An 18,502-nucleotide genomic window follows, 5' to 3' on the forward strand; every position below is an offset into this window, starting at 1 on the left:
TTAACTATTTTCCTTATGCTACACTTTATATCTCCATGTCTATTTTGTAACTATCCATTTGTACTTCTTAATCTCTTTGCCCTTTTTTTGCTGAAATCCCCAACTCCCTTTCCATCTAGTAGCCCTCAAAATATTCTCTGTATCTATGAGTTTATTTCCGTTTTTGTTGTTTTTTATTTTGTTCTTTAGATTCCATGTGTATGTGAAATCATGTGATATTTGTTTTTCTCTATCATACTTATTTCATTCAGCACAAAACTCTCTAGGTCCATCAAGGCAATATCTTTTTCCATCCCCTTTCTTTTAGTCTGTGTGTGTCTTTTAATATGAAGTGAATGTCTTCTAGGTAGCACATGTAGGGGTCTTGTTTTCTTATCCATTCAGTTTCTCTATCTTTTGGTTGGAGCTCTTAATTCTTTTCCGTTTGAGGCACTTGTTGATAGGAATGTAGTTATTACCATTCTTTTTTCATGTTTTCGAATCGTGTTTTTTACTTCTTAAAGAAGTCCCTCCAACATTTCCTGTAAACTAACTTGGTGTTGATAAATTCCTTTAGCTTATTTTTGTCTGGGAAGCTCTTTACCTGTCCTTTGACTCTAAATAATAGCTTTGCTGGATAAAATAATCTTGATTGTAGATCCTGGGGTTTCATCATTTGAATATTTTGTGCCAGGCCCTTCTGTTCTGCAAAATTTCTTTTGAGAAATCAGCCTGTCTTATGGGTGCTCCCTTGTGGGTAACTAACTGCTTTTCTCTTGCTGCTTTTAAGTCTTTGGGTTCATTTTTTTGGGGACTCTCTGAACTTCCTGGGGTTGTATGTCTATTTCCTTCACCAGGTTAGGGAAGTTTTCCATCATTATTTCTTCAAATAGCTCTTCAACTTCTTGTTTTCCTTCAGGTACCCCTATGACATGGATATTTTTACATTTGATTATGTCCCATAAACTCCTTAAATTATTATTATAGTCTTGGCTTCTTTTTTTTTTTCCCATTCTGATTCAGAGTCCTTAGTTTCCCCATCCTCTATATCAGTGGTTCAATTCCCTTTACCCACTCTGTTGATTCCTTCTAATATACTCTTTATTTCAGATGTGTTCTTCATTTCTGACTTGTTCACTTTTATAATTTCCATTGCCATTTTTATATTTTTTATCTCTGTTAAAGTTCTCACTGAGTTCATCTACTCTTCTCCTGTGTTCATTGAGCATCTTTATAACCAGTGTCTTGAACTCTGCATCTGTTAGATTCCTTGACTCCATTATTTCTGGATCTCTGTTCTAGTCTCTCATATGGTTTCTGTTTCTTTTGTCTTTGCATTTTGGCTGTCTTTCTGTGTCTGTTTCTATGTACTAAGCAAAGCTCTTGAGTCTCCCAGTTTAATTTGTATGGCTTTGTGTAATACGTGTCCAGCATCGCAGTCCTGAGAGGGGTTCAGCTGCAGGCCTAGTTCAGCCCCAGCCTGTGCCCCTCTGGGGCCACTTGTCAAGATTCAGCAAGCAGTCCACAGAAGTTGTGCTTATAGTTGCCTCCAGAGGCCATGCTAGAAACTGAGGTCAGCTGCCACCAGTGTGAGTCTTGGAGTTGGCTCAGCAAGGAGCACTGGACTCACCAAGCACACAACTGGTTGTGGCTTGTGTGGGGCCCACGATTTGGGGGAGGCAAAGTTTGAGGGAATCCTTTGGGCGTAGCCACCACTGTTATCCCGTTTGATGACATCTCTGCTATGGTTGTGCTGTGTCTGTGCACTGGGAAAGGGAGGGCTCAACAGAAGAACAATGGATATCGCCGCCATTTCTGCTGGGGAGAGAGCCTTGCCTCTGGTCCTCACTCCGACAACTCATTGTTCCCCTGTAAGTCCCTGGTGCGTGCCACCCCCCGCCCATCTCCTGTGCAGCAGACCTGGCGCTGGTGCTCAGAGCCAGCAGGTCCGTCATCGCCAAAGTCTACTCGCAGACAGGGCCCCTTTAAGAGGTGTCTGCAGCTGCTGGTTGCCACTGCTGCAGCCTCTGTCCCACTAAGTCTCTGGAGACCAGGCAGCTTTGGGTCTTTGCCCCGTCTTACCTTCTACTGTTGCAGGACGATTTCTTATTTCTCTGCCTAGTTGTAGTGCTTCTGTTCATGTAGATTCCAGGCGAGTTTGCTTGCTGTTTGCTCCAGGTTTCTGTTACAACTTTGATTTGGTCGCAAGAGGAATGAACATATCTATCATCTACGCCATTTTTTCCTTCATAGATCTTTGCCTCTTTTAAAATCGGGTTGTTTTATTGTTGAGTTTTGAGAGTCCTTTAATATTTTAGACACAAGTCTTTTATCAGATATATGCTTTGCAAAGAGTTTCTCCCAATCTGTGGCTTCTTTTTATTAACAGTGTCTTTTGTGCAAGTTTTTAGTTTTGATGAAGTTTGATTTATCAATTTGTTCTTGTATGGATTGTGTTTTGATATTATATCTAAGAAATAGTTGCCTAAACTAAGGTCACTAAGATTTTCTCCTAGGTTTTCTTTTGGAGATTTTATAGTTTTCAGTTTTACGTTTAGATTTATGATGTATTTTGAGTTAATATTTTTTGTGTATGGTGTGAGATATGGACCCAAGTTCATTGTTTTACATATTGATATCCAATTCTTCCAGCCCCATTGTTGAAAAGGCTATCCTTTCTCCACTGCATTGCCTTTACACCTTTGTTGTAAATCAGTTGACTACATATGTGAGTTTATTTTTGGACTCTTCTATTTTGAGCTATGTGTCTGTCCTTTCATGATACTACAGTATCATGAATCCTGTACCTTTATAGTAACTCTTGAAATCAGATAGTATCATTTTTTCAACTATGTTGTTTATCAAATTGTTTTGACTATTCTGAATCCTTGACTTTTTATGTTAATTTTAGAATCAGCTTGCCAATTTCTACAAAAAAGCCTACTGGAATTTTGATTAGGATTGTATTGAATCCCTAGGCCAGTTTTGGAAGAACTGATATCAGTATTGAGTCTTTCACTCCATGAATAAAATGTCTCTCTCCATTTACTTTATTATTATTTTATTATATATCACTATTAATATTTAATTTCTCGGCAGTATTTTGTAGTTTTCAGTGTACAGGCTTACTGGTATAAGTGCTGCTGTAAATATTCATCTACAAAGTTTTGTGTGTGGACATGTTTTCATTTCTCTTGAGTATATACCTAAGAGTAGAATTGTTGGATTGTATGTTAATTCCATGTTTAACTTTTTGAGGAGCTGCCAAACTGTTTTCCATACTGGCTACACCATTTTACATTCCCATTAGCAATGTATGAAAGTTCCTTTTTCTCCACATTGTCGCCAATACTTAATTTTCATTTTTCGTCTTACTGTGGTTTTGATTTGCTTTTCCCTAATGGCTAATGATGTTGAGCATCTTTTCATGTGTTTACCGGCTATTTGTATATCTTCTTTAGAGAAATGTGTATTCATGTCCTAAAAATAGTCCCATTTTAAAATTGGGTTGTTTTTGTCTTTCCGTTGTTGAGTTGTAAGTGTTATAAGAGATTATGTCATATGGTTGTAATACAGTACACTCTTTTCACATTGTGTGCTTTCCATCCTGGACTCTCCCAAACTTCTGGTTGATTTTTTAAAAATTTGCATACATGAAAATTCATTTTTTGTGATGTACAGTTCTGTGGGTTTTGACAGATGCAAAGAGTTATGTATACCCTACCCCAGTACCATACAGAACAGTTCTATCATCTTAAAAATTCTTCCATGGGCCCCCTTTATAATCACCCACTCCCTCTTCCCTTTGTGTCTGGTTTCTTTCACTTTGCAAATACATTTAAGATGACAATTCATCATGTCATTGTATGAATTAATAGCTAGTTCCTTTTTATTACTATAAAGTATTTAACTGCATGGGTCTACCACAGTTAGTTTTCCATTCATCTGCTGAAGACAACTTGCTTCTTCCTCCTGATAAAGAATCATGTACAGGTTTTTGTGTGAACGTGTTTTCAGTTCACTTGATCTACCCAAAGAATCATGTTTTGGCTTCATTGATTATTTTTACTCTATTGTTTTTTGTTTCATTTATTTTCTGCTTTCATCTTTATTATTACCTTTCAATTAGAGTGGTGTCTGTTTCTTCAGAGAGATGGATATAGGTGTGCAAACTGTATTAAGGGCTCTTTCAGTGGATAGATGAGACCTGAAGCCAGATGACTTTGAAAGTGAGGAAGTAGAGACAGTGACAGTACACTACTCTTTCTAAAAATTTAGTTTTTAAAGTAAGGTCTCTAAGCTTGGTACTGTTGACATTTTGTACTGGATGATTCTTTGTTTGGGGGGTCTTGAGTTGTGCATTGTAGGATGTTTAGCAGCATCCCAGGCTCATACTTGGGATATATGCCAGTAGTGCCCCTCCAGAAGTGGCAACCAAAAAACATCTTCAGACGTTGTCCAATGTTCCCTTGGGAGCAAAATTGTTCCCTATTGAAACCAGTGTTTTAAAGGAAGGAGGAAAGAGAAGACCCTAATGAGGAACTCAGATCTCAGAGGAGCTTTTTAAAGGAAGTGACAGATTGAAGGAAGTAGCCACTGGAGAAAAGTCAGGAAGGTTGAAGTGACGAAAAAGAAGATAACTGTTGGAACTATAGAATGGAATTTAGATGGAGAGATGAGTTTTTTTTCTTTTCCTTTTTTTTGGGGGGGGGGGGCGGGGGGGGACAAGTCACTTTTTTTCTGAGAAAGAAAGAAAGTGTAAATGTAGATATTCGTAGAGGTACATATATATTTGAGGATGGTATAGGCAATAGGGATCAAAATCCTTTGCTAAATGGGTTGTCACTATAATAATTGCCAGAGAAGCAGTGTCCTCAAAGGAAGCAGCCTCAAATTAGAGAGATGGGGATGGGGGGAGTATCCTGTTAAAGAGATTGAGAGCTGGAGGTGTCATCCTTGTTAGGAGCCTGAAGCCCAGGGGAAAAGTGCAGAGTAGTAAGAGATTAAGAGAAGAAACTAAAAGGCAGTTCTGGGTTTGGAAAAAATGGAAAAACTATATTACATGACATTTGTTTCTGGAAACTATGGTTCTTGTGTGTATACTCATGGAAAATACAAGATAGTATTCATATCACTGTGGTAAAGGATTTACTGATGTGGTTTATTAGAAGACTACTTAAAAATTTTTTATATTATACTTTTATTATTATCTGGTAATATGCTGTTTTTTTAAGTAATGGAACTCTATTGTTGAATAAAAATTATAGTCAATGGTAATATGCATGTAATTGAGACCCAGATTTGTTTCGTTCTAAACCTAACATTAATTTGATGTCTGTTTCAGATACAGTGCTAAGTGTTGATATAGATTAACTAGAATCCTCACAAGAACGTTTCAGTGTAGATATTATTCTCACTTTACAGATAAGGTAATTGAAACTCAGACGGATTAATTAACTTGATGAATGTAAGGCAGCGTGTATTTGACTCCAAAGTCAGTGTTCTCTATTCTATTTTTCTCCTTTGGTCCGCCCTCCCGCTTGTTGTGTTATTCCACACTACCTCCAGAATGTGATACACAGCTAATTTTTTTCTAGTTAGTGTGGTCTTATTGTATTGTGTTTGCGTTGAAATCATAATTAGACCACTTTGTTGTTCTCTCTCTGCTTTTAAGGGATTTTCCCCCAGCTTCTCATGGTCATTCTGAATTTTATTTTCCATAGTAGCTGCCATCATGTATAATTAATGCAGTAGTACAGTATTTGGAAACATGAGTATATATTTGGGATCTTTATATTGTTTATTCATAAGTAACTTGAAAAGGACAGGTTCGAAATGCTGATATCTATGGTTTACTGTTCTCAAAAACAATTTACCTACCTAATTGCTGCTAGGATTTCTTGCCCTGTTGGTGAAAATGTGACATGGGATGGACTCAAAGACTTACTGTAATCTAGGTAGATTTGATTTTCTCCAATTGTTTTCTCCTTGTAGGCCACTGTAATGACTATCTTAGGAAAACATTGTCTGACTTTTTTTTTTTTTTTTACAAAAGCATACTAGTACATATTATGTGTTCTCTTAGTTGACTGTAAATTGACCTTATTTATTTTTTCTTACATGTGAATGTTAAGCTGTGATTGCATCACTATTTCTGTGCTATTGACTTTTGTCCATATAATCAAGTGTAGTAGCGCTAAGTACTGTAGGCAGTTGCCAAATGATTCTCCTGTCTTCTTTTTGTTGTGAGAATTCCTTTGATCTACTAACTGTTCATCGTTATTTTTTAGCAATGATAGAACCTAAAGATAGTGGAGTGCTTTGCTTTTTAAAACTCTTCTCAGAAATAATTTCCTTTCTGCTTTGGTGGGATATAGTAGAATTGAGTACCTATGTGAAATTCCATATTCATTTTACCACAGTGCTTCTTAATATGTTCTTGAATAAAGTGGATTTCCTTTGCTTAATGAATTTGGAGTGTAAATTAGTTCACTTTCTTTTGCTTCCTTGTTGCATTATTTTTTCTGACAAGCTGTGTTAATATCTCATTTTTAACATTAATTTTCCTTTTTTTTAAAAAAAATTACTCATCATTTTGTTCTAATTTCCTTTTTAGTATCCTAATTTTCCTTTCCAAGTTTCTAAACTGTTTTGAATTTAGCTTGTTAACTTTCTTTTTTCTTGCAAAATTCTATTTCTTTTTTTAGCTATTACAAAGTATTATCAAAATTATACATATCTTTGTTTAAAGAATCAATTTGTTCAGTAAAGCTTATTCTGGAAAACAACTCTGCGTCTACCTCACTTTCCTTTTTTCCCTGCCTAGAAATGAAAGCAGTTTCATTTGGTATTTACCTTCAAATCTCTTAGATACAATGCTCATACTGCTATTTTTTGATTTTTCAGTTTTTGCTATTGTCTGTTGACTTCCATTACAGAAATTGAGGTTTAGCACATTGTCGCTTCCAATTACGCACTTCCAGTTGCACATTTTTTTCACTCCCCAATATGGTTATATCATAATTGTGGTTAGATTGCTTGTATTATTATGACTACAGATAGTGAATTCATCGCTAAGTCATAGTAGTATTAATTTTCTTTGTACGATTTGTTACTGTTTCTAGAGTTAATAATTGTTGTTATTCTGTGTACTTAACACTAATTCATTCCTAAATCTCCTCCAGGTGCCTGAATCTCATCTCAACACTTTCAAACATTAGTTAATCTGTCAATTTTGATTTCTTGGACACTTCCCTCTCAGAGCCTTTTAAACTTCTGTCATCTAGACTAGGCCGTTGTACATCTGTTATTCTGTGAGCTCTGCCTTGTCTATCTATCATTCTGAGGAGTCCTTTTGCCTTTCTATTGTGTTGGATTACCTATTTCTTGAATATATGTCCTCCTTTTGCTTGACGACTTTAAACTCGTTTTTGTGGAGTAATTCCTCCAGTAGCTGAAGGTAGCAGAAGGTAATTTTTGAGACCATACATATTTTAAAATGTCTTTATTCTTCCTTCATAATTATGGCTGATGTAGAATTCTAGATATACTTTTTTTCTCACAGTTTTGAAGGTATTTCTCTCCATTTTCTTCTAGCTTACAGTTTTGTTCTTGAGAAGTCTGATAACACTCTAATTCTCCATTCTTCATGTGTAATCTGTTCCCCTTCTCCCAGTCTTTTAGGTTCTTCTGTTTGTCTTTTATGTTATGAAGTTTCATGATGATTTGTGTTAGTATGGATCTTTTTTTATCCATTGTTCTGGACCCTCAGTGGTCCTTTATTTCTTTCTCTTCATTTTCTATTTTCTTCTGGAATTCAAATTTCAATGGTGGGACTCCTGGACAGAGTCTAGTATTCTCTCCCATTTCCTGTTTGTCTCTTTGCTTAAATCTGTGGAGAACTTTTTCAGCTTGATCTTTCGATTTTCCTTTGAGCTTTCCATTTGTTATTTTTAATTTCTAGGGGCTCTTTCTTATTTTATCTTTTTAAATAAGCACATGTTCTTGTTTCAGCATTACAATATCTTTTTTTTTTCTTCTGAGGTTATTGAGGATAGGCTTTGTTTTTATTTTTGAGGTTTCCATCTTACTGCATTCTTTTTCCTCCACTGTCCTTTTTGTGTCTGTCTTTAATGTTGAATCTTTTGTCAGATGTTTGATCATCATTGGCTGTCTGCTTATTTTTAAAAATAGAACACCAAAATCTTAATAGCAGTTTTGTGATCATAAGTGGCACTTTCTAACTGCAGCCCTCATTGTAGGAGTTTTATTTTACAAGGTTACTTGTGATGTCATTAACTGTAGGTCTTTTCTCTTAGGCTAATCAGATTCCTAAGAGAAGAATCTCTAGTCTATTGCCTGAAAGGAAGGGAAAGGTGCTGGGAGTTTCAATATACAGGATTTAGAGAGACTTTTATTTCATTACTCTGTTTTCAGTGTGACTCTCAGTCTCAGTTGCCCTTCTGTTTTACCTCTTCAGAAAATCTTCAGTCTTGTGCCTAGAGGAACATTTATCCAGTAGTGCAGAGTGAGGAGGTATGAGAAATTGGGAAGCTTTGTGCCAATCTTGTTTTCAGCCTTGTCTTCACTTCAAATTCCAGAAGTACCCAGTAGTGCATTTCCTGAGTTTTTGGAGTTCTTGGTTGGAAATCAGTTTTCTTTTCACTGCTGGGTTAAGTTTTAGCTTTTTCAGGTGCTAAATCAGTTACCATGTGTACAGCATTTCAGCTTCTAAAAGTTTTGTCACTATGGTTTCATCTCCAGTTCTTTCGTTTTTATGAGTTTATCCTTAAAAATTCCTTTTACTATCATTTAGTGGAGTTTAAGTTGGGAATGGGCAAAAGTGTGTCTTCAGTCCACTGTCTGGAAGTTCTTTCAATTTGTTTTTGTTTTTTTATTGAGGCAAAAATTATATAACATACAATTAACCATCTAAAAGTATATAGTTAAGTGGTATTTAGTGTCCTTAAAATGTTTTGCAACCACTAGCTCTCTCTAGTTTCAGAACTTTTTCATCACCCCTTAAAAATACCCACAGTCATTAAGTAATCACTCCCCCATTTTCTCCTCCCCATCCTTTGACTACTTTAGATATATCATATAAAAGGCATCATACAAGATGTAACCTTTTTTGTCTGTCTTCTTTCTCTTAGCATAATGTTTTTCGGGTCCATCCAGGTTGCAGCATCTGTTATTATTTTGCTCTTTTTTATGGGTGAATAATATTCTGTTGTATGTATGCACCATAATTTGCTTCCCTATTCTTCCATTGATGGACATTTGGATCATTTCTACCTTTTGGGTATTGTGAATAATGTTGCTATAAACATTTGTGTACAGTTTTCTGTGAAGATGTATATTTGCATTCTCTTGGGTATATACCTAGAGGTAGAATTGCTGGGTCCTATGGTAATTCTGTGTAACTTTTTGAGGCATTGCCAAACTGTTTTCTATAGTGGCTGCACCATTTTACTTTGCTACCACTAATATATGAGAGTTGGTATTTCTCTACATCTTCACCACTTGTTATTTTCTGTGTGTGTGTGTGTGTGTGTGTGTGTGTGTGTGTGTGTGTAAATTAACACCATCCTAGTGGGTTTGAAGTGGTATCTCTTATTGGTTTTAATTTGCATTTCCTTGAGGACCAGTGATGGTGAACATCACTCCATGTGCTTGTTAGCAATTTATATATCTTCTTTAGGGAAATGTCATTTGCTTATTTTTTAAATTGGGTTGTTTGTCTTTTTGTTTTTAAGCTGTAAGAGTTCTTTATATATTATGGACACTAAACCCTTATTAGATATATTATTGGTAAATACTTTCTCTTGTTCTCTGGGTTGTCTTCACTTTCTAATTTTATTTTATTTATTTGTTTGTTTGTTTGTTTTTAATTTTTTATGCCTACAGCACCTGGTCTTCCTAGGTGATTTCCCATCCAAGTACTAACCAGGCTTGACCCTGCTTAACTTCTGAAATCAGACAGGATCAGGCTTGTTCAGGGTAGCACGGCCATAGACATCGTCTTCACTTTCTTGATAGTACCTTTTGCTGCACCAAAGTTTTTTCATTTTTATGAAGTCAGTTTCATCTAGTTTTCTTTCGATGCTTGTGCTTTTAGCATCAAATCTATGAATCTCATTGCTAAATCTGAAGTCATGAAAGTATACACCTCTGTTTTTTTCAAAAGTGTTTTATAGTTTTAGCTTTTGTATTTAGGTCATTGGTTCATTTTGAGTTAATTTTTATATATGATGTGAAGTGGGGTTCAACTTCATTTCTTTTGTATGCGGTTCTTCAGTTGTCCCAGAACCCTTATCAAAAATCAGTTGGCCATAGATGTTTTGGATTTATTTCTGGACTGTATTCTGTTCCATTAGTCTGTATGTCTATCCTTATGCCAGTATCACACTGTTTTGATTATTGTTGCTTTGAAGTACGTTTTGAATTGTGAAGTGTGCATTGTCCTGCTATGTTGTTGTTTTTGAAGTTATTTTGGCTATTCTGGGCCCCTTTCAGTTTTATACAAATTTGAGGATTGGTCTTTCCACTTCTGCAGAAAAAGTATTGAAATTCTAGTAGAGATTGCATTGACTCTGTAGATTGCTTTGAGGAGTATTGCACTGTTCACAATATTGACTTTTAATCCATGACTTTTTCTGTGTCAATTCAGATGATCATGTGTTGTTTTTTTTTTTCTTCATTCTAGTAATGTAATTAATTTTCATATGTTGAACCACCCTTCATTTCTGGGATAACTTCCATTGGGCCCTTTTAATGTGCTGTTAGATTTGGTTTCCTGGTATTTTGCTGAAGATTTTTGTGTCTCTATTCATAAGAGATATTGGTCTATAGTTTTCTTGTGGAATCTTTGTCTTGCTTTGGTATCAAGGTAACACGGGCGCAATAGAATGTGTTAGGAAGTGTTCCTTGCTCTTTTATTTTTTGGAAAAGTTTGAGAAAGATTGCTGTTAATTCTCTCTAAGCATGAAGATTTCACTCATGAAGCCAACCGTTTCTGGACTTATTTTGTTGGGAGAGTTTTTGGCTACTGATTTAATCTCTTTACTTGGTATAGGTCTGTTGAGATTTTCTGTTTCTTGAGTCACTTTTGGTAATTTGTGTTTTTTCTAAGAATGTGCCATTTCTTGTAGATGGTCTAATTTGGTGACATACAGTTTATAGTATTCTTATTATCACAGTATTCTCATAACATTTTTTTCTCCCAATATCAGTTAAACGTCCTAATAGAGTCCACTTAGGTTGTACCAAACTATTGTTTTCTCACTTCTTTGAAGATATTCTTGCTTGAAGTTGTTCATGAAGACTATTCTTCTGGCTAATTTTTCACTCACTTAAACTCTGCGTTGACTCTTCAAATAAATAATAATTGAGCAGAAGAGTAACATCTGATTACACATCAAGAGTGAAGGAAAACCACTTGAAGTCATTTGCCTTATTTTGTAATTGCTTATTGATGTTGCTGCCAGTGTCCTAAATTTTTGAACCACCCATTCTTGCTGAAAGGCTAAGCCTTATACAAGTTTATTTTCTCTGAACAAGTTTCTTCAGTTGCTGCAATCAAATACAATTTAAATAAATCATCATTAGTAAATGGCTTTCTTTGCTTGTCTAACAAATGAGCCATCCAGAAACTTTCTGTGGTAGCAGCCTCATTTTTATTTCTTTCTTTTTGTGAAGAAATTCTATTGTGATGAGGTATTCTGCTTTTTCTAATTTTTTTCTGTGAGTTGGGAGTATTGTGATGAATGCTTACTGTGGTAATGCTGATCTATAAAGTATTCTTATAGCATAGCCATGTCATTGCATAATAAACATAATGCTTTGCCATCTAATTTTATAGCAAAATAAACCACACTGCACCGTGCTGTAAAAACATGATATTCAGTTGGAAATCCACTTTTCTCTTTCCTGTTTTGAATGAGAGATATATACATTGGTAAATTTAAAAATGTTGCAATACATCAATATGCATTGGGTTCAGAATGCTGTCAAGTTAGAACTGTGTCACTACAATTTGTTAGTGTACCAAGTAGTAGTGGGAAGCCATATCTGTCATAGCTACTCAGCTACACTTGTATGAAAGTAACCATAAACCATACATAAATGAATATGGTATGGCTGTGTTCCAATAAAACTTTATTAGTGGACACCAGAATTTGAATTTCTTGTCATTTTGTGTCATGGAACAGTATTATTTTGATCTTTCTTCAACTGTTTGAAACCATTCTTAGTTGTGCAAAACAAATGGTAGGCCAGGTTTGGCCCATGGGCTGTATTTTGTTGGCCAGTGGGCTGTATTTTGCCAACCCCTACTTTATAGTGTACGTAAAGACATTCCTAGGCAACCTGTGTTGCTCAGGTTACTGCATGCTTGCATGGGGCCCCCTGGTGGCTGAAGGAACACAAAACAAATAAGTCTTCAGATGGTCAGATTTCTTAAGCACCGTCAGTTTGAGAAGTCTAAAGTTGGAAATCTGGACTTAGAACTATTTGTCGTATTGAAATTGTAGTAGCCACTGATACCATATCCAGAACTTGAGTTCTGGTGACACTTGGGGAAAAGATAAAGCAGCACTCCCTCAGGTTTTGTATTCAGATCTTGCAATGCTTAAAGACATTATTCTGATATAGAATGTTTGCTTCATCTACACTTTATTTTGGGAGAAGGGTATGGATTTCAGCATCAATCAAACACTGAAATGGAATTGGAACAATAATTACATTGGAATGAAACTATAGTCTTTCAAGGGTGACTTTCTTTCCTCCCCCTCTTTTTTTACTCATAGGGTTGAGTTGAGGTTTAATAAGTTAATAATTTTGCTACTTTATTAAGTACATTCTTACATAAAACTATATTTTTATTTTTTAAATACGAATGTATGGTGGTGAAGAATTCAGTGACTGCTAGTACAGTTGGGTGCTGCCGTCCTGCTTTGACCTAAGGTGCGACCATTTTGTTTTTGTTTTTTAAATTGTGTTAAATGATATATAACAAAATTTATCATCTTAACCATTTTTAAGTGTAACTCATTGTTGTGCAACTGTGGGGGTGAGTTCTTTTAATCTGCCATTTTAAATTCTTATTTTGTGAATGGGATCCAAGAAATAAAATCATTTGCTTTGGCCAATCTGAGATTTGCTATTGTATTTTTGAAATAATGAACATGGACTAAATTTATAATATTTTAAAAGGAAAAATTTGATTTGTAAAGAGGCAATACAGTGAGATAGAATTCTTAAAGAACAAGTTATTCTTGATGATTCTAAGATACCGTGCCCTTTGGACTGTTTGCCTCTTTTTCCTGTCTCTTCCCTTTTTTTTTGCAACCATCTTGTCTCCATTCTGATTTCCTGTTTCTAATCTGTGAGCTAGATGAGCATGTAATATAATGGGACCGAAAATTGTGTATAGAAGGTCTGAATGAGGGTCCAACGAAAATTCCTCTGAGTTAAACATATGAGCTTTTATACTGTGCATGTTGCATTGTTCAGAGACCTGTTTTACTTCTACGTACTCAACCACCTTTTGATTAGGTGACATGTCAGCTAAGTTGTAGGAAGTTCTTGGCTATTAACCTTTACCAATCAGACTGACAGCATTGCCAAAAAAATACGTGGTTCAAAAATTCCAATTAAGGAATTTGTTGACATCACGTAGGGATTAATATGAATTCTGTAAGAGAAAATAATTCTAAAAACTTTAACCAGTACTTTACTACAGATCTAATAACATCAGGAACTTGCTAGGTACTAGATACAGAGTTGAAGTTATTCTCAAATATAATAGAGATCATGTCACTCCCTTTGGAAACTTTTTGATGGTGTCCATTAGCCATAGAATAAAATTCAAACTCATTACCATTGTCCTTTTAGGTTTTGTTTCTTTCATTTCTCCCCCTTCAGTTATTAGCTCTAGCTACATATTGAGCCTTTCACTTCCTTAGAGAACCCAGGGTCTTATCTGACTCAGTGTTTGCTCATACCATCCCCCTGTGTTGGAGCTATCACCTTATCTACCCTTGCCTCCCATCCCACCCCCTTTCCTTGATTGCTAGTTCCTATCCATCTTTTAGGTTTTAACTTATATGCTACCTTTTCAAAAAGGCAATCTTACACTCTCTGTAAAATAGGTTCTTTCGTTAGTCTCTTTTCTACCACTTACTAGTACTTATAATTTTTAATTTTTTTTTTTGTTATACTTCATGAGGTCAGGGACTTATTTACTGTTTATATGTTCAGCATCTAGAACGGTTCTAGAAAATAGTATTTGTGTTATAAATAGTTGTTCAGTGAATGAGCACTTTCTTCATTTTGTTTCTTTTGTTGGTTCTTTTTTGGTTCTTCCATTTCACTGACTGTCCCTTTTCCTTACTCATTTTTCTCCCTGATCCCTGAACTTTGGAATCTGCTGTTCCTCAGTTGCCTGCTTTCTTCTCTTTCTATATCCACTCCCTAGTAATCTCTTCTGGTCTTATGGCTTAAAATATTCTCTATACATGAATGACTCCCAAATTTACATATCTTGCCTGAGACTTTATATACAACTATCTACTTGATATCTCCACTTGGGAAGCTTATTAGCATCTCACATTTAATTTGTTCCAAGTAGAATTTTTGATTTCATGTCTTCGAAATCCCTCTCACTCTTTTCTTCATTTCAATAGTTAGAAATACTGTTCTTATAATAGTTCAGGCCCAAAACTTTATTGTCGTCCTTAACTCTTCCCTTTCTCACATTCAGTCTATTGGTGAGTCGTCAGCTCTGCCTTAAGAAAAAATTCACTTACTGCTTCTCCCCTTTTACAAACCACCACCACCCAGATCCTATGCTCCATTATTTTGTACCTGGACTATTACAATAGTCTTTTAAATATATATCAGATTATATATATCAGATTATGACACTCCTTTGCTAAGAACCCTCCAGTGAGCTCTCATCTCATAATACAAAAGTCATTCTACTGGTCTGTGAGGTCTTACTTGACTATTCAGTGCCCCCACCCCCACCCCAGCCCTTATTATACTAACCCTTAAGTTCTGTTCTTACTGGTCTATTTGCCTTTTCTTACACACTCCAGAACATTCCATCTTCAGGCCTTTGTGCTCACTGTTTCCTCTACCTGCAGTGTTCTTCCCCCAGATTCTCTATAGCTTAGTTCCTCGTATCCTTTTGGTATCTCCTCAAATACTGGAGAAAGAACCCGTTCCAGATCTTCCTATCTAAATTAACTTCCTTTTGTCCTCTCTATTCTCCTTATTCTCTTTTATTTTTCCTTATAGCAAATATCACCACCTGACATATGTTACTAGAATATAAGTTCTGTGGAAATGGGGACTTTGTTTTGTGTACTCTTTAGTTTTCAGTGTCTAGAACATGCCTGCTACTTAAAAAATATTTGTTAAACGAATGATTATATTGCTCCCGGTTTAGGACAGAATATACATATATGGTTGAAAAGTGAACAGCACAAAACTAGCATGCTCAAAATGGCAAAATGGTAATATAGAAAGAAACTGATTGTTTCATGACCTTGTTGAACTGATGAAATAACCTATTCTGGAGTGGTTCTACCTTTGGACCTCTCGTTATATTGGATAAGTACTTCCCCTTTTTCAGCTACTTTGAGTTTTCTGAAACATCATATTTCATAAAGAGCCATTTTATTTCTAAATTAGGCTAAATTTAGAAATAACATTCTGGAGAAACTGAGGTAAAACTGATAGTCATGTTCCTCCAATGTTACAAATTACAACAGGTCTTTTGAAACACATCTCTTATATAGTAGGAGCTCTAAAAATGTGTGTACCTTATGAGTTAGTAACCCCACCCTTAGGAATTTGTTCTTGAAGGCTAATTCAAAAGAAGACAAAAAGCTATGCCTATGGAGATGGTCAATACCACATTATTTATAAAAGTAAAAAGTTGGAAATAACTATGATAATTTACTCTTGACATTTTAATGGCTTTGAAAAATGTTTAGAAACTTTTTATAAAGCTCAATAAAGTATGAAAAACATTGAAAGACAATGTTGTATGTTATACAGGCAAAACAAATCCATGCTGTTAGAAGTCACTATAGTGTTGTTCTTGGTGGAGAGGCAATGACTTGGAATTCTGATAGCCAAAAAGGGGCTTCTGGAATGTTCCTGTTCCTTTTTTTTGTTGTTTAAAAAAAAAAAATGCTGTTAACAGGGTATGTCTGTTTGTGAAAATTTATCAAACCATATACTTATGATATGTGCACTTTTATGTATGTATCTTACACATCAATAAAAGTTTAGGAAAAAAACCATAATAATGTTATGATCACAGGTATATAAAATATATACTCATGTAGACCATGACATATATGAAAACGTTAACTGTTAGGTGATAGCATTTGTTTACAGTTTTCTTTAATGATTTTCTTACAGTCAGATAAATAATTTTTTAATTAAAAACATTTTGATTGTGATAAGATATACATGACATTATGTTTGCTATATAACAGCTTTATTGAGATATAATTCACATACCATACAATTCATCCATTTAAACTGTACAAATTCAGTGGTTATTAGTATATTCACAGAATAGTGCAAGCATTACCATAATCAATTTAGAACATTTTTATCACCCCAAAAAGGAACCCAGTAACCTTTGGCAATCACTCCCAATTTTCCCAAAACCTCTTCTTTTTGTTTATTTTTAAAATAGGTTTTTCCTGTAGCTTTTTAGTCAATTTAGTCAAATGTGGGTTTTCTACTTTGGAGCTCTGACTTCTTATTTCTCTTGATTGAGTAAGTGGAGTAAGAGAGTAGATTGAGTGGTATACTTGAAAAGATATTTCAACTTATTAGGAAATAGTTCAGAATTAAAAAAATATAATATAACATACCCATCTCATTTTAAAACGGGAAAGACAAAACAGTTGACATGTATCAAGTTCTTGCTGTCAGTCATTGTGTTAGGTTGCTTATCTTAAAAATAGCCCTGGGTGTTTCAGATGATGCTCTATGACTCACCTCCTGCCAGTTTTATAGAAGAAACTGCCTCAGAAAACTGAGGTTTAAGCAGGTTAAGTAACTTGTCCAAGTTCACACAGCTGTGGAAAAGCAGAGCCAAGGTTTAAACCTATGGGGTTTTGTTTTGTTGTTATAATACATGTACAAACTCTTTACTGAATATGTTTACTAACCACAGAACTTCTGAAAAGTTCCAAAATCTAGGACTTAATGGAAATAGTTAAATTATAGGATGCTGGCTAATGACAGCAACATCAGTTGTCTAAGTGTGTTATTTTCTTGGGTATGAATGTAATGAAACAATGTGATCTCCTTGAGTATTTTTAAGAAGAGGCTAAAAGTTTGTGCTTCTCTCTGTTATATCTGTGAACAGTTTTGTCTTTGGTTTCCTAATGATGATCTCTTTGGAAAAAGTGAAGGTGTTCAACCAGCACCTTGTACTAGGGCTTAGTACTTCTGCCTCTGTGAAAATAGATAATAATCACTTTTTCCTAAAAGTGAAGTTGCAAAATACCCTTATTACTGCATGCACTCTTAGTAGATAATTTGGCAGGACTTGTTTTGTGTTAAATACTCCAGTAAGAAGTATTTTAAAAGTTCTATCGTTATGAGGATTATTTTAACAATTAGTCATAAGTTAGAGCCCTGATGAATTATTTTCTGGTTAAGGTAAATGATCCAGTAACATCACAGGGCTTTCATAACCTGGTCTGCTGTGACCGAAGGTGAATGGTATGACTTTGGAGGAAAAAGCTGTTACTATTAATCATAAAAATGTCCTTAACGAAAAGAAAGGTTCTGAATTTTACTGCAAGGTAACTAAAGCCTTGGAGAGATTAAACGAGAGATTGTCTAAGAGCTCACAGTTAATGGCAGGAGTAAACGAAAGTCTAGGTCTCCTGAGTTGAGGCTATAATCTTTTTCGTCAATAAATTTAACACGTGTACTTACAACTAACAACCTTTCAAAGACTCTTTTTATCCTGTACTCTGTTTTCAGCTACAGACCCCAGATGAGGCTGAATTTGTACGATTATATCATTCTATAATTCTGTGATTGGTTTTTAGAATTATGGATATGATTATTTCTTTTATAAAAGCACTTATTGTTTTCAGATCATGTTTTCCTATTCTCATTTTAGAAAATGTGGAAATAAAAAGAAAAAATTACATACATAATTACATATATCTGCAGAAATAACTAGACACATTTTGTAAAAAACATACCACTCTTTGGTGGAGATAATGATGTACCTTTTATGTCCCACTTTTTTCTCTCAAGATTATTATTTACTTTTTTATCTAGTAATTTATACATTTAATTTTTCTAATTTCTTGTTTTGTTGATTTTTTTTGCTCCCCCCACCCTCAGATCTTGAGCCAGATGATCGTGCGTCTATTTACATCTTTAATGTAGATCCACCTCCATCTACTTTAAACTCACCACTTTGCTTACCACATCATGGATTACCGTCTCACTCTTCTGTTTTGTCACCATC

The 18,502-nt window shown here is 35.0% G+C and overlaps 1 protein-coding gene and 1 pseudogene across 1 annotated transcript in view; one reads left to right on the forward strand and one right to left on the reverse strand.

Annotated features, from left to right (window-relative positions):
- Positions 1-18,502, forward strand: part of NFATC3 (nuclear factor of activated T cells 3) — a 95,526-nt gene that overhangs the window by 15,532 nt on the left and 61,492 nt on the right. Inside the window, 1 exon segment of the mRNA XM_025045299.1 lies at positions 18,376-18,502. This exon segment is cut by the window's right edge and continues 1 nt beyond it. Coding sequence (XP_024901067.1) covers positions 18,376-18,502 — 127 coding nt within the window.
- LOC112478191 lies at positions 9,877-9,995 on the reverse strand (annotated as a pseudogene).

The sequence above is a fragment of the Pteropus alecto genome, unplaced genomic scaffold (assembly GCF_000325575.1).
Source record: "Pteropus alecto unplaced genomic scaffold, ASM32557v1 scaffold42, whole genome shotgun sequence".
Classification (NCBI taxonomy): Eukaryota; Metazoa; Chordata; class Mammalia; order Chiroptera; family Pteropodidae; genus Pteropus; species Pteropus alecto.